Source organism: Pinus tabuliformis, chromosome 2_1, assembly GCF_031772625.1.
Source record: "Pinus tabuliformis cultivar Carrire ecotype Pingquan chromosome 2_1, CPIR1, whole genome shotgun sequence".
Classification (NCBI taxonomy): domain Eukaryota; kingdom Viridiplantae; phylum Streptophyta; class Pinopsida; order Pinales; family Pinaceae; genus Pinus; species Pinus tabuliformis.
In genome coordinates this window covers 161551642-161576047 of record NC_142299.1, presented here as the reverse complement: position 1 = coordinate 161576047, position 24406 = coordinate 161551642, and the positions used below count along the sequence as shown (strand labels likewise).

General features: G+C 36.9%; 1 protein-coding gene across 1 annotated transcript in view; it reads left to right on the top strand.

The window, feature by feature from the left end:
- The window catches only part of LOC149199225 (uncharacterized protein At4g15970-like), a 67613-nt gene that overhangs the window by 26909 nt on the left and 16298 nt on the right, over positions 1 to 24406 (top strand). Inside the window, exon 3 of the mRNA XM_089400495.1 lies at positions 13292 to 13395. Coding sequence (XP_089256621.1) covers positions 13292 to 13395 — 104 coding nt within the window. The remainder of the gene's footprint in view (positions 1 to 13291; positions 13396 to 24406) is intronic.

Below are 24406 nucleotides of genomic sequence, written 5' to 3'. Positions count from 1 at the left end.
TAGCAATTTCTATGCACGTCTACTGCAACTCGGCCTCTCCTCGGGCACTTCTCTCAGTAGCTTTATGAATTCCTCCCTTGTAGCCTTACTGATAATTAGAAGAAGATATCAAGTGAACAACTCAAATTAGAGTGAAAAGGTGCATGAAGCTTTTATTAACTCGAAAGGAAAACTTACAGAGCATTACAAGATGAAACAAGAAATCTCAGAGTTTAGAAGCACTCAGTCCAACAATATGGGCTTCTCTTCTGCCGATTTCTCATTTTATAAACTTCCTAAAGAATCTACTTTTACCTAGACATGACACAACGTGTAAATAATTGAGGGTCTTGTTGGCATTTCCATAGTCCGATGGTGTCTACTCAATATTCCAGTACAATAATTCAAAAGAACACTCAGTACAATAATTCAAACTTTCCACTATTTACAAGGAATCTAAGGACTATCACCATGGTCCCATAGGGCTGCGGTTTGAGTCATAATCATCGAATTCATCAGAAGATTGATTCTTTTGCAGACATGCTTCCTCCATTATCTTTATATATTTTTCTTCATAGTCCGACTTGGTGGGGTCTTGAGCATCTTGGTACACATATAAAAATAAAATGTCCTTTCCTTTTGAAGATGTTGTTGCTGTAGATGCTGTAGCTGCTTTAGAGGACTGTCCAACTTCCAACTTTATTCGATCTTTATAGGCATGATGGCTTTGGTAGGGTAACTTGAATGGGTCATATCTTTTCCTCCATCTACTGATATAAGACGTAGGATTTATCTTTATGTACAAAAAGGAATCTTTATGAGCTTTTGAGAAGGTTGTCATCTGTTGTACTGGTAGATCTATCCCATCCAATACTTCCCATTTGAATATCTGGAACATGCTGGTTGCTGTTTCTATTGTGTTTTGTACGCATATTTTGCAGTGATCACTTACGCCTTCTTTTTCTTGCCATCCAAACTCAAAATTGAATGTTGTGCATACGCTGGTTGATAGTAACAAGACGATCAAACATATAGTGTCTGTTATCTAGTTTCTTGAACTTACTCCAACTGTGATTAAGGATTTTTGGTTCACAGAAAATTTTAAAACAGGATGCTTCCCTTGTAATTCTGTCAGTTTTTTAATGATGTGGAATTTTTCAACTAACTTTTGCATGGGAAATTATTTTAACCATCCCAAGACTCTATTCACTTCATCTTTGTTTTCTACAAGGCGGAACTTTTTGAAAATTGGTTTTCAAAACCCTGTGAAAAATGATTTGGATCAATAGCATTTCTGATTTTTGGATTTGAAAATACCATGGTGTCGAAAAGATTTTGATATACTGCAGAGTTCTTCCTACACATTGGGATTGTCTTTCAACCTATTTCTTCTTGCAATATCCGTCCTTGATTTCCCAATCAGCAAATGGCTCAAAGATTTCATACTGAGGAAAGGTATCTGAGTGCATATAATCTACATCTCTTCTTTGTAAATATGATGCTTCGAACTCTTCAAATAGATCTGGGATTCTTAAGGACTGTAAAAACTTTCCAAATTCTATCTTGATATTAATATCATCAATGTCCATCATCTTAGCACTTGTAAAGATTTCAAGTATGAAATCAATACAACCAATCATCTAATAATAATTTAAAATCTGTAAAACCCAGATCATAGAATATGTACACTGTATGGACCATAGATCATCAAGAGTTCTGAAATATAATTTGACTTTCATATTTGGTAAAGAGTATTCTTTTACCAATTCAGGATCCAATCCAAGAAGCATGCCAATATTCTTTGATTGCTAGGCTTCAAATTTCTGAATCCACTAGTTTCTTCGAAGCTTGAGTCCAACTTCCTTCTTTATTTCAAGACAAAGATCTTCAACATGTTTTTCAAGAATTTTGAATCTTTTTTCCAGAGTGACAAAATTATCTTGCTGATCTAGAATATCAAAAATGCTTCCTTTGACTTCTTTTTTGTTGCGGCCAATTCTATGAGCTTTATTCATTTCCCTGGTAAGAGCATCAGCAATATAGTTAGAATTTCCAGGAATCCATTCTACATCAAAATCATATTGTTGGAACCAGATTTGCCATGCTAATAATCTTCCTTTTGCCATTTGTCTTGATAATTTTGCTAACAAAAAATATTTAAAATTCATTGAGTCAGTCCTAATCAAGAATTTTCTTGGCGCAAGATATAATTCAAATTTCTGAATGCCATTAAATATTGCAAGAGTTTCTTTTTCAGCAGCAAAATAATTTTTCTGATTGGGGAGAAATTCTCCTGATGCATAGGCGCATAGTTCTTCTTCTTTATTCTCCTCCCTTTTTTAAAAAAGAACAGCTGCCCAAAATTCATCAGAGGCATCTGTTTGTAGGATTAGCAATCCATCTCCTGGGGGCTGCAATTTTGGAAGGGATTTACATTCTTCTTTGAGATTTTTGACTACTGCAGTTGCTTGACTAGACCATCCCGATTTCAAACATTTTCTGATAGGAGCAGTTTTTTCAGATAGCCTGGGAATATATTTATGGATTTAATTTAAAATGCCCAAAAATATCTGAATCATTTTGGTGTCTTTAAGTTCATCAGGGAGCTCAAAAAGCTTTTTAAGAACATGAGGTTGCATTTGTATATGTCCATCTATTACATGAGTCCCAAGGAAATCGATATCATTTTGAAATAACACCATTTTCTTTTCTGAGAGGACAATACCGTGAGCTTGAACTTCTTGAAAAAATATTTCTAGATGAGCCAAATGTGTTTGTAAATCTGGGTTGTGAACTAAAATATCATCAATGTAAGTTATGATAAAATCATACTTACCGAAGATAAAATCCATCATTTTCTAGAAGAAAGCAGGAGAATTCTTTAATCCAAATGGAACAACTTTCCATTGATAAAATCTTGCAGGGCATGTGAATGTTGTCTTGTGCCTGTCTTCTTCTTCAATCTGAATCTCGTAATAACCAGATTTCATATCAAATTTACTGAAGATTTTACTTTTATTAATCTTCTGCATTATTACTTCTTGACGACGTAATGGTTAATGAAAACTTTGAGTGATTGCATTCAATGGTTTATAATTGATCACCATTCTTGCTTTACCTCGAACTATTTCAGAATGATTCCGAACCAAGAATGCAGAACATGAATAATGAGAAACACTAGGTTCAATTAATCTCAATTTTAACAATTCTTCAATTTGTTTCTTGATCTCTTGTTCATCTGAGGGAGTGCAAGGAATTAACTTACCTTTTACTCCATTGTCATGCATTGTTACAATCTCTTGCCTAGGGCTCTCTTTTTCCCAAAACTTCTGGGGATCTTCTGAGCAGCTCTTGACTAATCACTGATATATAGAGATTTGTTCTTGGGACCACTAGGGGTCTATGGCTGCTTTCTTTTTTGTTTTGAGAGCTTCTTTATTCTCATAAATTTGCAGTACTTCCTGCCAGTCTTTTGAATCAAATTTTGGCTTTCTTGTACTGGTCTTTTTCTAGCTTTCACTTCGAATTTTTGACTTTGCAAATTTTAATCTTGGAACAGAGATAGCTTGCTTTTTGAAATTGAAGATAACTTTATCTTCACTAATTTTTACTGGTAATACTGAATTTATAAATGGCATGCCTAAAAATAAACTGGCTTATGGATCATAATGTTGTATAGCAGATATCTTTACAATCTTCTCACCTACTTTTAAAGACACATTATCTACATAGTGGGTAAGATTAACTGTACCTCCGACAGTTTCTGAGATTAGGATTTTTGGAGAGGTTTCCATAATCCATTTAATAACGACGGTCTGGTAAGATTGTTTGAGCTCCTAGTATCAATAAATGCATCAAGATCTATCCAACTATTTTTAACCTGCACAGAGACTGGTATATACAAAAGATTATGTGTTTTTGCCATTTTCTTTAAGAAACGTTGTTCTGCTACCAGGTTGAATTCAAGAACTGGCATTGAAGATGTCTATTCAAAATTTTTCTTATACGGGCAAAAAGAATTGAACTAAGGAAGTGGAGAGATTACTTGCTTTCCTTTGTCTTTCTCTGACTGTAGAGACCAACATAAAGATTCGGTTTCACTTGTTTCAGAACTATCGGTCTCAAATTCTTTACTGTAGTGAAGTTCTTCGTCGTTTTCAACTGAAGATTCATCAGTAGAGAAATCATAGCAAATATTCACTTTTTGAACATAACTGATTAACTCTTATTCTTCTGAAAAAGAAGCATCAGTTAACATATATAGATATGATGGTTCTTATTCTAACTGTACAACAAACCAATCATCATAAAATTCTTCAATATCAACACAGGCTTTTAACTTACTGGATGTGCTCTTTGGACATGCACGAGCATAATGTCCTTCTTGTTTACATATGAAACAACAATTATTTTTGGTTCTCGGCTATTTCCTCTTTTTCAGAAACCTGAAATTTTTAAAAGGTCGTTTGGGATTTGCAATTTTCTTGGTCTTGAATTTTCCATACCTTTTATGCTTTCTCTTTTTCTTAAATGGTATCTAGGGCAGAACGACACAAAAATCATTAGCATTAGGAGCTTGTTTTTGCCAACAGAGATATTTAACCTTCTCATGACATATAAATAAAAGATCTACCCAGTAAATCTGATCAATAGATTTGCTTTGAAGCTCACTATCTTTAGAAATCAGATCTCCTAGATTTTCTGGTAGTTTTGATAGAAAAGAAATTTTGTGAACTAAATCATTTGAAATATTTTCTTTGTAAACTTTGGCCATAAAATCTTGACCAAAAGATTCAAGATATTTTAAATCTTTCAGCTCAATTCTAGCAATATCTATAGTGATTTGATTTTTCTCATCTATTGGCTCGGGAACAAACTGTGTTTTCAGTAGTACCTCTAGGGTAGATATTCCTACTGCAACGACTGCTTGCCATTCTGACTCAAGTGGTCCAATCCACCAGTCATAAACTATTCCAGCCATTCTCTTTTCTGCTAGAACAAATATGGATACATTATCGAACTTTACAGTTACTTGCATTTAGTATAAAGCTCCAATCCATATTCTAATTGATTCAGCTAGATATGTTGATCTATCCAAATCTAAAATATAACCACTAGAATTAGAAGCAAATAGATCTTCTTCTATCCTAGGATACTTTTGGACTTCTTTAACAAAATTTGCCTTTCGGATTGATAGCATGATGAAATATAGGAACTTAGAAGCTACATTTTCAAGAGTCACAATTTCTACTTTTGTTTTTCTGGGCTTCCCTTGAATAGACTCTATTTTCATTGGCCTGAAAGATGTTTCAAAAGTGCTAGCTTCTGTTTCTTCTTGATCCCAAAAATTTGGGGTCGACATATCTATAGTGAATCTTGAGCTCTGAGATGCTTTTGATTTTCTTCGTCGTTCTTTCTTCTGCATCCTGGCTTCTTTCTTAGCTCTTTCTTCTTGTTGTTCATCATGTAAGAGCTTGAGATTGGCTAGAATGAGTTCATTCTATGCACCCAGATCATCTATGGCATTTTCAGCATAAGAACACCATGTAGTAATATAATTACCAATTTGATACAATTGATCTAGATCATTTGTATTTGAGGAGCTGTGTTCAACTAAAGGGGCACAATCAACTCTTGTAGGAGGTTGCTTTGAGGAAGACAAAGTAGTGCAGAATTTAGTCTTTGGGGGCCATTTGCCTCCTTTCAAAAAGTAGCGATTGGCGAATTGCCATTCTTCAACTGGGGCGATTTGGGAATTAGAAATTCTAAACATTTTATTTACAGCAAGAAAAGGCTTAACTTCAGGTATATACAATTCATTTGAAGATAGTATAGGTTGACTGGAAGTGCTGGCTATTTGGGATGAGGATTCTATAGAGTCAGAGACTGGTAATGCATATTTTCTCAGATGAATGATAGGTCGCTGGACAGAAGGATTTTCTTGAAGTATTCTAATTTTTCCATCTTGCAACGAGGCTCTTCTTGTCAGGCTTCCTGGTTTCTTTTCATCAGCTAAAGACTTGTATTGAAAATACCAGTCGTTTGGTAGACCTATAGAATCATATGATACTCCTTCTACTTGTGCATTATTTAACCCAACTGACACACAATCTCTGAGTACTGGTTGTTTTAATTTCGGATGTAATGTATTAGTTAGCTGAAATGATGTTTGAATCATTACAGATAGGAATTCACTACTATCAACCGTCTGTAATCCTTGGACTCCTACCATAAGTTTCCAACAGTCTTTCAGATGAGGGTCAGTAAGACTAATAGAGTAATCTGGAAAAATCATTCCATATTGACATCCAGTAGATAGGTTGCCAACAATAGTACTTATTCTAGCATGATCGTAACCTTGGTTTCAGGTATCAAAGACTTTAGCAATGCATGGAGTATTTAATCCATATCTAAACAAAGGGGCCAAACCTATCCTTATACCTCTAAAATGTAAATAGGACTATTTTTTGTCTTTTGCATATTGTCGAAATTTTTTGATTTCTTCATTGTTAAACAAAGAGAGAGAAACAATCTGAATAGAAGGACCAGAGACTTTGATTTTTACTTCCACTTCTTTTAAAAGAATCTTTTTCTGAAAGATATTAGACAGACGGGTTTTATAGATATCGGTTGCATGAAGAGTTGGAGGATTCCAACTTTGAGGATTTTCTACTATCTCTAATTCCTTTTCAGAATCGATCTCCTTTTCAAGAGATCTAGAATCAACTTCAGTAACAACATGTTGTTCAAGAGTAGAAAAAGATCTAATCAAACCAACCATTAGGAACGTTACAGGGCTCTGATACCAAAAGGTAGATAAAATATCGAGGACATCTTACTGTTAAGTAAAGTGTCTCCTTGAGATGGTATCTTCTAGCACTTGCTTAGGTAGATTACCAGGAAGTCATGGATTTCCTTAGAAAATGTTATGTCCATTGCTCTTTGAAAGGTGGCCCTTGCGTTTTTTACCCAAAATTCATTTTCACATACATGAAAGTGCCCCATGGAGTAGTGAATGCAGTTTCTGCCTGATCATCTGGGTGGACTAGGATCTGAAGCGGAGATCATTTCAATGGAATGAACGACCGTAACGAATGTCAGCTCAATCGGAAGGGAATGAACTAGAAAACCCATCTAGCAGTGAGATTCTGGTTGAGCTCACTACCTTCTGTAATATGTGATCCATCTTAGGAAGAGGGTAGTTATCCTTAAGTGAAACTTTGTTCAAATTCCTAAGGTCAACACACAGTCTAATTTCACGAGTTTTCTTTCTTGTAGGTACCAAATTAGAAACCCAGTCTGAGAATCTAATTGGTGCAATAATCTTAGCTTCATACATTCTTTTGATCTCCTTTTTGATAGAAGGCAATAGAATGGGGTTAATCCTTCTAAGCTTTTGTCTAAAAGGCTTCTGGTTTTCTTTTAATGGAATGGTGTGTTTTATTATGTTGGTATCATAGGACTTGAGGTCCTCATAATTCTAGGCAAAAACATCTTGGAATTCCTTTAGCAGTTCTATGTATTTCACTTTTTCATTGGGAGGTAAAGACTTTGAAAGTTTTATCATTTTGGGATCTTCTTCTGAGCCTATGTTACATTCCTCAATGTCTGATTTTAAGGGTTCCATTTTAGGCTTTTTAGGAACATCGTTTGAATCAAATAAGTCGTACAAAGGAGTTAATCCATTGGGAAAAAAATTGTATTTAATATTGATGACTTCAGATTCTTCATCAATTGCTTCATCAATTTCCATTTGTTTTAGGTTTCAAATATCTGATTTTGTAAACTTAGTGGGATAGAAATTATCTATCTTTTCATCTTCTACTTTGTTAATTTCTGCTTCACTAGTGTAATCAAAGTCTATTGTCATGTCTGTGTCTATGTTGATATTCACAAATTCATCATCTAATGTTAGAAAATTGTTAATTTGTTGATAATTTTCGAACACTTTCTAGTTCTTTAAGTTGTCAGGAATAGTAGGTGTATGCCTCACCTCAGCAGTGTACTGATGGTTGGGCTAAAATGGCAACTTGCAGGTACTAGCAAACATCTCTAAACTGTGAGTTTGCATATTGTGTTTTCTTGGAATAACAACAAGCTTGGTTTGTAAAAAAGTATTTAGTATTTCTACAATTGTTCCTCTATAAAATACTAACCTAGAATCCCTAGTCATATAAACAACATTAATTTGTTTTATTACCAACTCAGAATCTCCCATAATAGAGACTCTTATGGTTCCTAACTTTTTGACCAATTTCAGACCTAACAGAAGTGCTTGATATTTGGCCGTATTGTTCGTACATTTAAAGTTCAATCTGTAGGCATGACCCTCTGAATGATCATTTGCTAAGATTTAAATCCATAATCTTGCTCCTACACCTAGTTTGTTTAGTGACACATTGAATTCAAGATGCCAAATAATTTCATGTTCATAATTCTTACTGTCTGGGGGAATAAAATCTTCTTTGACTAAAGTATCTAGGTCATCTTTAGTATCCAAAATTTCATGAATTTGGACATTTTGATTATCTTCTATTACTGTAATTTCTTTTGGTTCTGATATAATGCTATCTGAAGTACTTTCTTGATTAGCCTCAGCATTATAAAGATTGAATGAATCGATATCATAATGCATTGAATATATAGGAAAGTTTTGAGGCCTCTCCTATGTACTCACTACATACTTCATCAGAGTCTCTCTATACAGTTTCTTAGGGTGTCCAAAGACTGAGATAGTAGCATATGACATGTCTAGTTGCAGAGATCCCTGGAGTTTTCCCCCCCAAGATCTAGACAACAACATACCATACTTGGGTGGTATATTAGCAACAACTGTGTCCATAAGAATGGTCTTAGCAGGGTACTAGACTAAGAAACACACAGATATTTTATAAGTCCTAGGCACTTGACTTGGCTTGAATCGAAGGAAAAGAGGTCTTTGTAGGGTCTGGTAATATCCAAGTTTAACTTCTCCATAACAGATTTAGGCATAAGGTTGTGTGAAGCTCCAGAGTCTAGCATGGCATTATGTAGGATTTTATTGTGGATGTTAAGGCTAATGTAGAAGGGTGGTATCCCTCCTTCCACTGGTTTTCCATTAACATCAGTTCCGAAAATTAACTCAGGTTGATCATCAAATAGGTTCACAGAGTCTTCATTTTCAACAAAGTTTAAAGATTTTCTTATTTGAGATCTGTAAGTTCCATGTTTAACCAATTCTGTTAGAGGCACTGAGATTTTGAGTTTGGCCACCTCTACTCCCAAATTGAAAGGCAGAGGGGATTTGTCTATTTGAACATTTGAAATCTTAGCACTAGGGCTCTGAGTAGGTTGTTCATATTTTTTAGTGTTTGGAGTCTTTTTAATTGGACTTTCTAATACAATTTCTAGAGACTGTTCCACTATTTCCTTGAGGGGAACTGAAGTGGAGGGTTTCTCTTTAGAAGGTTGGTCGTTGGTTACATCTTCAATGATAGGTCTGGGAGGATTTTGACTTATTCTAGAAAGGATTTGCAAAGTTTTTGTAACTATATGATTCTAATTTGCAGCTTTTACTTTCTTAGGCTGATTAGGTATTGGATTCTTGTTTTGGTCTGGAACATCAGTGTTCTTTTTGCTCCTCAAATTGTACTATTTATGCACTTCAAAAATAGCAGAGTCATACCCTTGCTTGTAATCGAAAGATTATCCAGTTTGAGTCTATAATTGTTGAAGCATGTATAATTCTTGGTCATCTTGAGTCAGAAAAATAGTGTCTTCTTCATCTAACCCCATTAAGTTGATTTGGGTGTCTAGCTCAGGGTCTTCTTAATGGTAGGTTTCAACATAATTCTCTTGGAAAGGTGGTCTAATGTTCTGATCAGGCCCATTTTACTAGTGTTTTGGTTCTAATTTTTCCTAAAGTTCATATTCCTTACTGGAGGTGCCTGTTGGCTATCCCAGTGAGGTTTCCTTTCAATGAATTATATTCTATCCATCAACCTTTCCATTCCTTTAGCTAAAGCATCCATTTTTTTTTATCAAAGGGTGAAGTCTCGTCTTTCAGGGGTGTTCTTCTCTCATTTCTAACCCTAGTCCTTTTGGATAGAAGATTAGCTTCTACATTAAGTACTACACTTTGCATATCTTCAAGTGTAGGGGGATTCCTTTCTCTAAGTTGAAAAGCCATATCTATGTCAATTCCGTCTAGAAACTTAATCAGGGCTAAGCCAGGTGGAGGCCTAAGGTCAAGTGGGATTGCATTATATACATTGTTAAACCTAGTATAGTAGTCCTAAACAATTTCGTTTGGTCCCCTTTTAAGGTTTTCATATTCAAAAAGAATTTGAACGGGGTTCTTTTTCTTCTCCCACCTATGTAAAAATTGTTGGTAAAGAACTTCTAAACTATATATACTATTAGGAGGCAAATATCTAAACCATGTCCTCACTTCTCCAGCTAGAGTCTGGATAAAGATTCTCATTTGGACATTTCCTATGTCAATTTCAAGCAATTCAAAATAATCTGTCATTTTCTTTGTCTACTATTATGCAATGTAAGTTCCAGTGCCATCAAATAAGGTAATTTTACTCTGATAATCTGCTGGTAAGACACCCTAACGAGCAGGCATGATCAGAGGAGCATATATGAGTGCCATAGCTCTAAGTTGAATAGGATTGAGAACAGGAGTTGGGGTAACAAGAGGATTTGAGACAATAGGGGGCATTGGAGTAACAAGGGTAATGGGTATTTGAAGGGTAGTGATAGGCTGGTGGGCGAGTGAAGGTCTGAATGGAGATGAGGGATGATCTTCATAAGTGTGGGGAAATGATGGTGAGCTAAAATAAGTTGAAGTAGTTTCAGAAAGTTCAGGGATTCTTTTAGAAGTGAGAGATTAGTGAGGGGAATTCATAAGGTACTAATCAATTGACAAGTTTTCTCTTTGAACTTCAAGTTTTGCTATGAATTCTGCATCTAGAACTATGTCCTCAGGTTCACTTTCAGACTTAGTCCTAAATAGGGAATTGTCAAAATACTCGTCAAAAGGGAGGTCTTCTAAGAACAACCACTTAGCAGGGTAGGAATTGGATATGAATAGAGGTCTTGGGCTTATTGAACTTTCCTGTCTTCTGATTATTCTCAAAATAAGGTTAGGATTGTCAAACACAGGGGGAGGATTTGGATCAGGGTTGGCCCTGGTGTAATGAGTTCTCCCTGAAGCTAGATTTCGAGTTTTTTCTAATTATTTTCTTTTTGTGAACTTTGGAATAACTTCTAATAAACCCTTTAAGATGCTTAAAAATAAAAATTTGAATTTCTCAAAGGTTTATTAAGACAGGGGGTTTGAGTCCCCAGTATGGTCACCACTATGTTATCACTCAGATGTCTTCCCTAGAAGTTATCAAAGAAGGAAGAGTCTGAGGTAACCACAAACCTGATCTTTTAGACTTAGGTTCTAGCCAACCTAAGTCCAGAGAGGGCTCTCTCTTTATAATTTAACTTTGTTTTGGGTAGATTTCAGGCTAGTTATTAGTGCTCATGATTGTTTTGTTTTGATTGGGTGGTGGAATTAATAAAAGAGATGGGTAGATAAAGTATTCAAGCCATTGGGCTATGGAGTCAATCAAGAGGGGCTTAACTGGATCTGATCAATTACTAAGGTAAGAGTTCACAAGGCAGGCTAACACAACAAAAGCAAATCTGCAGGTTCAAATGGATGAGGTAGTCCTAACCAGGGAAAAGGGCAATGAAGAATCCTTTACTATGGACCAAAGAGGGGGTAAACTAGGGAAGTAAGGGAGCAATTAAGAATTCCCAGACCAAGGTAGCTTAGTAGAAAAAATATAGAAAGTAAACAGTTAAAACAGAGAGCATTTAAGCTAATTCTGAGATATCATTCCTTGTTTACCTTACTGATTTTATAAGAAACGCATATGAATATTCATAACATGAAGAGAAAACAATATTTAAACACGAATAGATAATACTTATTTTTTCCAACTGTGCACAAGAATCCAGTGAAATTTCCTTAGCTTTATTTCATATCCAACAAAACGAGTCCAGTCTCGAGTACAATAGCTCCTCGGCTCAATATAAACGTCTACAGAAATGTATTTTAATCCACCATAATTACTTCAAATAATGAAGTATTTATACAAAATATGTTACAAAATATCTCATAACAAGATGAGAATCATTCTAGGAAAAAAAAAATATCTTCAACACGAAGATAGAGACAGATGGAGAACTACCTTCTTGTTGTCCATTTTATTATGACTGTGCTAGCTATTGCAATTCGGATTTGGATATTTAAATTTATTTATAGTTGTGTGCTGGAATCACTTTTATCTTCTACCTACTGATACTCTTTACCTGTTCTGCTTTGACTTTGTCTTACCCGTTTTACCTGGTAGCCATGTTTTACCATGTAGATTTACTGCAGTAACTTTACAGTGAATCTGTCAGTTTTGTCCACCATTCACTGTCAAGTAATTTCATCCTTATCATTTTCCTATATATCCCGTTAGATTCTATATACTTAGCAAAATTTGGTTTGCTGGTGAACAAATGCTTTATCTCATGCTCTATACAAAACAAATTTTTAAGACTGTCATATAGTACCTTTCCAGTGGGTAAAGATTTTACCCCTAAAGTGCTTGCTTGGTTTCTGGCCAGCTTATTTAGCCTTTCAATATAATCCTCTTGAGTCATCAGCTTGTCATTTATTACCATAGGATTGGGAAGTCCTTTTTCTCTCAAAATTACATACTTTGTCATAAAACTATCAATGTCTTCTTGGATGCTTTGACACCTTTTCTCCAAATTGAGCATCAGGTTCCTTTTGGTGAGAACCTTATTTATTTCAATGATGGTTGTTGTTCTATCATCAATTTATAGTTCATGAAGTTGGTACCTATTTCTGTTGTTCAAAAATGTGACCAATAAATTGGCCTCTTCAGGTTTATCTCCCAACTCTTCTCTTGTCTTGTGGACTCCTTTTGTAGCTACTTTTACTAGTTCAGTCTGTTCAAAAATAATTTGAATAGAAGGCCAAACATCATTGATGGAATCAATGATGTTGGCCCAAATAATATCCTTCATATCTCCCATGGTTCTTGCAATGTCAAGTCCTTTTCAAGGACTTTTATTCTTTCTACCATTCTTTGGTTCTTTTGACCTTCTTCCTTTTGTTGTATCTGGGCAAGTTTACAGTCAATCTCTAGATTTGACACTTTTTCTCTGAGTTTCTTGAGTTCGGTGGCCTGGATGCTCATTTCCTCCATGGCCTTTACCAATTCAACTATTTGTTCTGTGGATGTACATGTGCTTGTAGTTTCCCCTGTGCCTGTTGATGTACCTATTACTCGCAAAGTTGTAGCTGGTAGAACTGTGGGTGCTAAGGCAACAGCCAGTGTGGAGGGTATTGCAGTGGAGACTGTAGGAATTACAGTCTGGGGAGTGGTGGCCAACTCACTATGTTTAGACTGCATCAAGTTATCTAGCTCCTTTTCTGTCTCTTTTAATTGTTCATTTAGCTTAAGGACTAAGTCCATAAGCTCTTCCTCCTTTTGAGTTTCCAACACTTTAGCTGTCCGAGGATGATGTAGAGGAGGAATTTTGAGCTACTTCTTTAGTGCAGCTATGTCATCGTTATTCTTCTTGATAGGCTTTTCTGCATCTTTCACATCTTTGGGATCATGTCCCAGCTCTATGACCAAGTCCTCTAAGGAATTTATTCTAGTGTCCTTGGCCTATGAAGAGGCCTTCTCCAATTGCAATTGTGTTGATATATTATTCATCGAATTTTTGAATTGGTGGGCTACAATTGCCTTGCTGGTCAAGGTGGAGTAAACCATTTCACCAGTCTACTTGTGTAGCTAAATTTGGACAATAGGATAGATTTCATTTGCCAATACTTCAAAGTTTGTTTTCAAATAATCTACCATTGATCTAGGTTGTCGTGTAGTTGGATTCAGGGAACTCATCTGCATCTTACCTTCATTTATGTTAAAGGCTAACATTAGCCTTGTTTGATTTGTTGGGGCCATATTCAAGTAGTGTGAATAACTTTTGGCCTTTAATCTTTCATTCCTGGGCTTGATTTCTTTGTATTTCTCTTTTAAGTGTTGGATCTAGCCACTTGCATCTCTAAAGGAGGATACTTCCATGCTCTGTTACCTTTCCAACATTTGAGCCTGTGAGGTGGAAAGTTCTTGTGTACCTCTAGAGGGTGTGTTCTGCCTACTTCCTGTAGTTCCTGCTATCTCCTCAGTACTGAAAATGGGTTCAACCTTTGCCTCTTGACATAGGTCTGGGCAACAGGCCTACTAGAAGGAGTGGCCTCCTCTCTATCTATTTTTAGATTCCTTTCCTCATTTAGAGGAGTCTACAAAATAGGAAGATTGCTCATGATTTGTTCTGGTTGAGCAAGTTCTTCTGAAATCTCAGGCTATTCAGATTCCTCTGGCTACTCTGATGGCCCTAGTTGCTCTGATGGCCCTTCTTATGCTATTTTCCCACTGGGTTCATTTGATTTCCTTTGAGATTGAGTTTCCCCTGGCACTTGTACAAACGAATCTTAATCAAGTATTCTATCTAAATCTATCAATACATTATCAACAACAATTTTTGAGCTATCTTGGTCCACCAAAGTGTTTTCCACCCATTCAAGTTGATTAGCATACCGTTCCATTTCAGGGATTCTATGGTGGATGTAAGGATATAATCTATTCTTCTGTCTCCTATTGCAAATGAAGTCCAAAGGGTCATATCTCCAGTTAAAAATTTGTTTCAGTCTTAGTCTTTGGAGGATCACCTCTGCTACCTTTCCTGCTTCCCTATTGTTACATATGAATTGGCTAAGCTGATCTTTCATCCTAAGTTGAGCTTTCTTCTTGGCCTTTACAAAGTGCACCTCATCTGAATTGATCATTTATCTGTAGTACTCTAGAGCAAACAATCTCATAGGGAGGTATCTGGGTAGTTTGTAGGGAGCCAACTCACATCCATAGATTCTGATTTCAGTATGGTTTTGGTATAAGTACCAATCCCCTAATCTATATTTTTTTGACAATTGAAGGACCCTCCTGATATCTGCACTCATTCTAGGGGGAGGGCTTCCTAATAGCATAGTTGCCACTGGGTGTACAAAGAGGTCTATGAAATCAGTATAAGAATATTGGGAGTCATACAGGTGAATCAATGAAGTCCAAAAGACTACCAATCTTGGGGTTGACTTTGGTATCAAGCTTTTGAAATGTAATTTGGAATTTGTCATCTTGATAATACAGGAATAAATGATATAAAAATGAGGAGTATTTAAACACTCTTTCATTATCAAACCTCATAAATTGATCATGCATCTTGTCAACAATGAACTTAGCATAGCCAAACATGATGGTTGGGGGCTACCCAGGAGAGTAGATAGACGTAAACGCTACAATAATTTCATCAAAAAATTCACTTGTGGTTTGGCCTAACAGACTGGATATCATTTCTATGATGTCTCTATCAAGGTCAGAGAATATTGTCCACATGTAAGGGGGAGGATCCTTTGGAATTTATTTGTCTTCCCTAATGAAGGTTTGGAAAAACCTAACAAGTTTAATTGAGGTGAGTGTAGGGAATCTATTTAGAAAATTTCCAATAGAAAGAGGTGTCAGGTTTTGAATTGGCTGCAACTGGAGCATTTCATTTATGGACTCGGTAGTAATGGTAAATAATACAAATTGGTCCGGGGTCACTATTGCCGTTTGACTGGGATTATAGTTCATATGGCAGTAATGGATGATCTCTGGGAAGATATGAACTCTGGGGAACTGGTACTTGGGTAAACCTAATTCCCAAAGTCCAATGGAGTCTGCATGGTTTGGCAACTAGTCTATGTACTGGCAAAATAGTTTCAAATGAGACTCTTGGACATAGGTGTCTTTAATCTGAAAATATTTATCTGTTAGTGGGAGATTGTCTAAATCCTTATGAGGAGTAGAAATGGGCATAACATTTAATGCAATTGGGGTATCCTTCCTTGGTTCTTGTGGATTCAAGGATGGGGGTGAAGGGATTTTAGTGAATTTTGGGAAAAACTGGTCTAATTCTGGTATTTCGGAGTCACCAAGCAATTTTTCTTACTAAAATACTCAGGAATTGGAAGCAATTTAGTCCAGGTTGTGGAACAAAACAGGGTTTCTTAGCGAATTAGGATAAATACTTGGTTTCGGCTTTTTGACGGAGTAATGGTGACTGTGCACTATCTGTTGGAAGCACATGGGACTGCAACGTGGTGCAGAGTTTCAGCAACTTTGGCAAATTGGCAGTTGGATGTAAGTTGATGGTTGCACGTAGTATGGTGCTTTCATGGAGGTCCGAGTGTTCTTTTTTCGTGATAAAACAAAAACCATGAGTTTTTTAGTTTTATTCATAAAGTCAATGATTTTGGTGGGTACACGGGGAAAAGGAAATTGGAGTTAAGCGGGGATGTGACATTTTGTCATTTAGCGGGAGGCTGTAAGCAAGATCGTATCGCACCGCATTTTGGGATAAAGTGGTTTCGGGGGGAGGCCACCCAATGCCATTCATCGAGTGCCACGTGGTAGCGAGGTGAATAGTAAAACCACCCATATCAAGCGAGTAAAGGTTGGCCTTTGGAGGTTGCCTGATATGAGTGTCGACCATTGGATCAACAAGGGTTAGATTGCACGGTGATCAAGGCAATGATTTGATGTGAGCTTTAATGGAGGGGCCCGGCGGGCTTTTAAATGCACGGAGGGATTAATTAATGAAGGGTTAGGGAGGCTTAATGACATCGGGAGTGATTTCATTCGCAGGGACAGATTATTAATTCATCACTGATTGATTAATTAATCTCTTTTATTTTGGCGGTGGGTCATGGTTATTAATTAGTCGCGGCTCGACTTTAAATTCCCATTAATCAGTTTATTAATAAGTTTATGTTTCAAACATTGGGGTGGGATATTAACATATGGGTTTTTAATAAAATATACGGGAAAGGGTTGATTCTTTGGGAATTAATAAATAATGTTAGAAGTAAATATGAAATAAGAGTGGAAAACGAAGTGCATTAAGTATAATGTATGTTGAGTTTATTTGCTTTTCACAATAAAGCTTATAACTTAGGTTAAATGAGCTTTTGTGGGTTTTTGTGAAAAAGAGGCTTACTTATGGGTGATTACTTTCCCTAGGCAAATGGTGGTTTTACCTTAGGAAATAGATTTTTTAGGGGAAATGAGTGAATTGTGGAGGGGGGTGAAATTTCATAAGGGGATATTAGTACTTAGGACCTATAAGTTATTCGGCTGAGGGTTCGGTCCCTCTAGAAGTCAGAGAAATGCTCTGAGCCCCTTCAACTTAGGGTTTTAAGCACTTTTGACTTTTCTTATGGGAAATTATTAAAATTAGGGGTGAAATGGATGGGGAAATTAATCACTTGACTTTGTGTAAATGCTCATTTATCATCCATACTTAGAAATTTGATGATGAGAGTAAATGACATGATTTTATCTAATCAATCATCACAATTCTGCAACCATGCAACTACTTACCCATCTACTCATCCTACCATTTTTTCTACTCTTTATTAGGGTGCACTTAAGCTAGCAAACCCTTATCAAACCATTATTATTTTCTTTTACAACAAAAATCTATCTAAATCTATCCTTATTACATCCAAGGGCTTAGATTAAACTGTTGAGCTCCTTTTATTCACTCTACCTATTTACTTATCTGCCAAGATTAAACAGTTTGGACAGATTTTATTCTCTATCTCTAAGCATGAAATTTAGAACATGGAATAACCAAGATTAAACTATTTGATTACCATGGATTGTGGCATGAATAAAAAATTGCACACAATCATTATTTTTTTGTGGAAAAGTTAATAGTAGTGGCATTTGGACTTGCACACTTTCATGGTCTTTTCTTTTCTTGGGGTTCATTTTTCATCTTTTTTGACATTTTTTATTCTTTTTGTCCTTTGATTTTTCTTTTAGGACATACCCTCTTTACATTTATTTTATTTTTATTATTTGAATATGGAAAACATTTGCAAAAAGCAAAGGTATGTACATATTACAGATTTGACCTCGACCATTCAAAAATTATGACTCCTATTGGTATAGGAACCTAACAGAAGTAATGCATGAGGCCCATGTCTTTCATCTTGAATTCTCTTGCAAGGTCCTCCTTGCAAGACACGATCAACTAATCATCACCAGTCAATATGAGATCATCAACATAAAGTATGATGATCAACAACTTACTTTCCACCATGACGTGGTACAGGTTCGTATCCGCTTCACTCTTTGTGAAGCCCAACCCAGTGAAGTAGTTGTCTATCCTGGTGTACCAAGCACGAGGTGCTTGCTTTAGCTCGTACAATGCTCTCTTGAGGCGGCACACATGCGAATCATGATCAAAGGTCTCGAAACCTTCTAGCTGCTCTATGTACACCTCTTCCTCAATCTAGCCATTGAAGAATGCAGTCTTCACATCCATCTAAGGGATCTTCCAACCCATCTGTGCTGATAGTGCCAACATAGATCTGATAGATGAGTACCTTACGACAGGAGAAAAAGTCTCATCATAGTCAATCCCCCCGACCTGTGAAAAGCCACAAGAAACAAATCTTTCCTTATGCTTCTCCAAACTACCATCAACAGCTTGCTTTACCTTGTAAAGCCAACGGGAACTCACAACTAACTCGTTCTCCGGCCTTGAAACCATGTCCCAAACACTATTACAAACTATGGAGTCATACTCTTCCACCATAGCATCAATCCAAATCAGCTGCTACATTGCTTCCTCAAAGGAAGATGGCTCGCTCTCAACACATTCCCTAGCAAGGACCATGTATCCAGTGTACCTCTCAGGTGACCTCCTCTATCTGCGCTGAGAAGATGGTGCTCCTACATTCTCTCTCATGTCCTCCAACAATCTGTTAGATTCTCTTGTGCGCTTTCATCCATCTCTAGAAGACTCTGCTTGAGTGGATGTCTACACTCCTAGAACCTCTACATGCAACTACCTCGCATAAGTCTGAGGCTCCTCCTCCTTAGGAACCAGCAGTTCTCCCATAGCCTATAGTTGGAGCTCCCTCTCAAGGGAAACTTGCATGGTCTTCTGCTCATCAAACTTGAGATCTCTCTGAACCACTGTCCTCTGACTGGTAGGCAAGTACACCTGATAGTTGTGAGGTGTATCAGTGTACCCCACAAATATCCCCAACTCTTATGTCGACTCAAGATTCTTTTGTGCGTCCTTTGTCACATGGCAATATACTGATGAGCCAAAGATCCTGAAGTGCCCACATCTGGTCTCTTATTAGAGAAATCTTCCTCTAGTGTCTTCATACCATGTAGACCACTGTGTTGCATGCCTTAGCCCACAAGTGAAGTGGTAGGCCTTGGTCATGCAGCATTGTCCGTGCTGCCCCTACAATAGTTCCGTTCTTCCTCTTGGCCACCCCATTTTGCTATGGGTTATGAGGTTCCGTCAACTCTCGTTTAATTCCTTTCGCTACACAAAAGTCCTTAAACTCTTGAGAGACATATTCTCCCTTGTTATCGCTTCTCAAGGCCTTGATCTTCTTCCGTGACTCTTTCTAGACCAAAGCTTTGAACTCGCAAAACTTTGTCAAAGTTTGGTCCTTCTTCTACATGAAATAAATCCAGCATTTATGAGAATAGTCATCAATGAAAATCAAATAATACCTTTGCTTCACTTTGGATGCCGTCGAGAATGGTTCACACAAATTAGTATGAACTTGCTCTAAGATAGCCTCTTCTCAACTATCTCGATCATGAAAGGAAGACTTGGTGTACTTTCCCAAGGTACAACCTTTGCATGTGTCAACTTGCTCAAGTTTACCTTTGGGAAGTCCTGTAGATATTTGTTGCATTACCTTCAAAGCCCCATGATGAAAATGGCCCAACTACCTATGCCACAACTCACCAATGTCTTGGCTTTGCACCAATTCTTCTTTCGTATTCAATGCTATACAATCATCTACCTCTAGTTTATAAATATTCTTAATGCGAATCCCTATTTTCTTCGTCTGACCGGTGGTTATGTGTCTTAGGAATGCCTTTCCTTTACTGAAGACAACATTGTAGCCTTTGTCCTCCAACATCGTGACCGATACCGAGTTCTTCTTCAATCTAGGAACATACGTCACATCTGTCAAGGTGAGAGGAGCTCCATGCTCCCTCTGAAAAGCACCGTGCCCACTCCTGAAACACTATACCTTCCATCATCACCCATCTCTATGCGCATCTTAAGGTCTTTCTCCTCCAAGGCACTGAATAAATTTTTATCACCAGTCATGTGGAATGAGGCTCCATTTTCAAGATACTATACACAACCCATCATCGATGACACCATGCATGTGATGAGGGTAAAGTCCATTTTGAACTGAGAGGCTAATGTCTCACATTTCGATCCTTCCGAGGATCCCTTCTTGGACTTCTTCGATGGGAAATTAGTCGCATAATATCCCATATTGTGACTATTAAAGCATCTTACTTTAGACATGTCACCCTTCTTCCCTCCATGAGAAGAATTCGATTTGAAATGGGAAGCCTTCCCCTTCCTTTTCCTTGCCTTACATGCCAAGGCCAGATTTTCTTCATCATCATTCTTGGATGAATAAGCATCTCATGTGCTCCTCCTGATCTCCTCCTGCATAATATCTAACCATAGTCGTTCCCAATCCAACAATTTCTCCCTTCCATTCATAGAGTCCTGGTAGCTATTCCAACTCTTTGGAAGGCCAAGGAGAGAAAATCTCACCATATCATCATCGGAAATAGTTATTCCCACACTATCAAGCTCATCTCTGCACGTGGTGAGCTTGTTTAGATGTGTGGAAATAATATCACCCTTCTCTATCTTGATTCTTCGAATCTTATCCTTGAGCGCCAATTTCCTCTTGTCGTTATTGTTCTAGTAGAGCTCATTCAATGTCTTCAACATTGAAAATGGAGTATCCTTCCCATGGAGACTCGAGACAATATGGTCTCGGACTCCCTCAATGATGATCCATCTCGACTTCGCCACACACTTCTTCCACTCAGCCAACTCATGTGCATTAGTTGAAGTTGGCTTTGGGATTTATTAATCAATGAATTCCTTCAAGCCATTATCTTCTAATATAACCTCCATTCTATCTTTCCATGCTATGTAATTCGAGCTACCTTCCAAGGCATACTCGAGTCTCAAGCCATAGAACACCATTGGCCAACCTTGAAGTATGATATGAATTTGATTTGCACCTGCAACCCTGAACTTCAAACTTCAAATCCTCTTCTCACTATATTGTTCACAACTTTGATACCATGTAGAAAATCTGTGATAGGTTAACCCGATAATGCAATACAAATCAAAGTAGAATACTATAACCTACTTCTATTATCAATGTGTGGAAGCTTTAAGATCGATCTGAACAATACAACTAGAAGAAGAAGAATCAATGACACAATACACATGAAAATACTTTGGGGAAAGTCTTAGATGAAAACCCCAGACTATTGTATTATCATACATGGTGGAAATACATAGGAATTATACAAAGCCTTAGATCTCATAGCTAGCCATCTTATATACCTAAGGGGGATAATATGGGGTACAAAGGGAGGTACCCAAGGGAATAATGTAATAATGGGATGGACCATAGCAATAAATAAGGTGGTTAACCCGTATCATGTAAGGGACCACAAGTAGTTAGTAATAATGTAATGGGCCCATGGTATTAGATGGATGGTATGGAGGGAACCATGGTAATGACCCATGGTATTGTATGTATGAGGCCTATATAGAGGCTAGAGACTCCACATTGATAGCTGTCAAGGAATATTGTATGAACAAACATATGGCTTGTGGAGTGTTCTCCTTCTTTAAGGAGTGAATGTATGGTGTTGCCCTACCTTAAGAGTTTTGATTAATAAAGAGAAGCATTCTATCTATATTCAGATCTTATTATTTTTTGTAATTATTTACAGTTATTGGGTATATTGGTATTATTTTCATATATTTTCAGATCAGATCTATAACAAGTGGTATCATAGCACTTTCTTGGGCAAAAGCGGAGAATTTTTTTTTATTTTTTGCAGGAACTTTCTGGGGTGGCGAGTTTGCAAATCAGATCTATACATTTTGGGGAAAATTATGCAAAATCCAATTTCAAATCTGGATTCCTTGTGAAAAATACCCGATTTCAAAAAAAAAATTGGCCGAATCAGAGTCCGGATGAAGGAGATATCACTGGTCTAAAAATCAATGGTGTTGTAGACATTTTTTCAGGGCAGCGAGTTTGTGGCACATATCTATAATTTTTGGGAAAAATCTGCAAAAACTAATTGCAGATATGGATTCTTTGCGAAAAAATACCCGATTTCAAAAAAAAAATCAATCGAATCGGAGTCCGAATGAGGGATATATCGCTGATTTAAAATCAGCTCTTTTTTCAGAATTTTTGGTGACGGTGGGAGAGTTGTAGTGTAGATCTGAAATGCCAGTGCCTAGATCAAGATTTCTATCACATGGGAAGATGCAGAATGGTCATTCCATTTCCTAAAATAGGTCATAATAAGGATTCTAAGCAATATTGATGGAATTGTGGCCATTTCAAATTTTCACCAAGTGAATTTTCTTCAAAACACTCTTCATGGTGGATCTTAATTTTACAGGGAAAGATGATAGCCCTACTATTGAAGAATTCATAAAGAGATTAAAGTTCAAATATGGGAAATTTTAGAGGGCTATAGTACCGGTTAGTTTCAAAGACGAGGCTACCAAATGGTGGTGCTCATTTGACATTAACCAGTTGCTCAAACTCTCAGATGCCGAATATGAAAGATTCCTTTCAGAAAAATGGTCTCATGCTAGAAAAAAGGAGAATGAGACATGTAAGGGGTTATTTTCTATTGGTGTCTCCTTATTGCAGGTTCATGGATTGATTCAGAAGGAGAAAATCATTGTGTCTAAATCTAAGTTGCAAGCAAAATCTCATAAATGTCAACTTGGCAAAAAAAAATTACAAGTGCCAGTGAAACACATGGAGGACACTCAAGTTAGTAATGAGCAACTGCAAGTTTATAAAGATTTGAAGATTTCTATGGAAAAGTATGTATTGAATTCTGATTTTTATGCTTCAGATATGGCTAATGAGGATGTTGTTTTGGGATACCCGTGGATGGAATCAATGGGTACTATAAATATTAATGTGCAGAAGAAATTCTTGAAGCTTTGGTATAAAAAGAAGAAAATTACATTACAGGATATTTCCATCAATACACAGGTAGAGTCCACCGAGGCTGAAGCAGAAGATGTTCCAGGGATTGACATATCAGATGATGAGCCATTGATGATCGACAATCAAACACAAACAGAGGCTGAAGCAGAAAAGGCTACATGTGCTGATACATTAGATGAGGGCTCAGTGGTTGAAGTAATATTGGAAGATCAGACACGACAGCAGGAACCACAACATGCACTAGATAACAGTCAGGCTCTAATAAGGGTTGAATTAAAGAAAAAGACATCGTGGGTTAAAACTTCAACATATCATCACCCACATCACCCCGCAAGACAACAACTAACAAGATGGAAACTAATTAGCCGCGAGGACAACAACCCCCACATGACAGATAGAGAGGAGCGAAGATCCACCTACTACACATCAACGTAGAAGAGTTGCTACGGTCAACTTCCATCTCAAGCGAGCGAGGCACCAGTGAGATCGAGGGTTCACCTTTCTCTTGGATGGCTAGATGCATGTGCATGGTACCAGTGGACTACTCTTTTGAGTAGATCTTATTATTTGTGTTCTTCCCATGTTTCAGGGATGAAACATGTTAAGGGGGGTGGAATGTTATATACCTAGGGGGAATAATATGGGGTACAAAGGGAGGTACCCAAGGGAATAATGTAATAATGGGATGGGCCATAGTAATACATAAGTTGGTTAACCCGTATCATGCAAGGGACCACAGGTAGTTACTAATAATGTAATGGGCCCATGGTATTATGTGGATGGTATTGAGGGAACCATGGTAATGACCCATGGTATTGTATGTATGAGGCTTATATAGAGGCTAAAGACTCCACATTGAGAGTTGTCAAGGAATATTGTATGAACAGGCATATGGCTTGTGGAGTGTTCTCCTTCCTTAAGGAGTGAATGTATGGTGTTGCCCTACCTTAAGGGTTTTGATTAATAAAGAGAAGCATTCTATCTATATTTAGATCTTATTATTTTTGGTGATTATTTACAGTTATTGGGTATATTGGTATTATTTTCATATATTTTTAGATTAGATCTATAACAAGGCTTTGATACCACTTGTTATAGATCTGATCTGAAAATATATGAAAATAATACCAATATACCCAATAACTGTAAATAATCAACAAAAATAATAAGATCTTAATATAG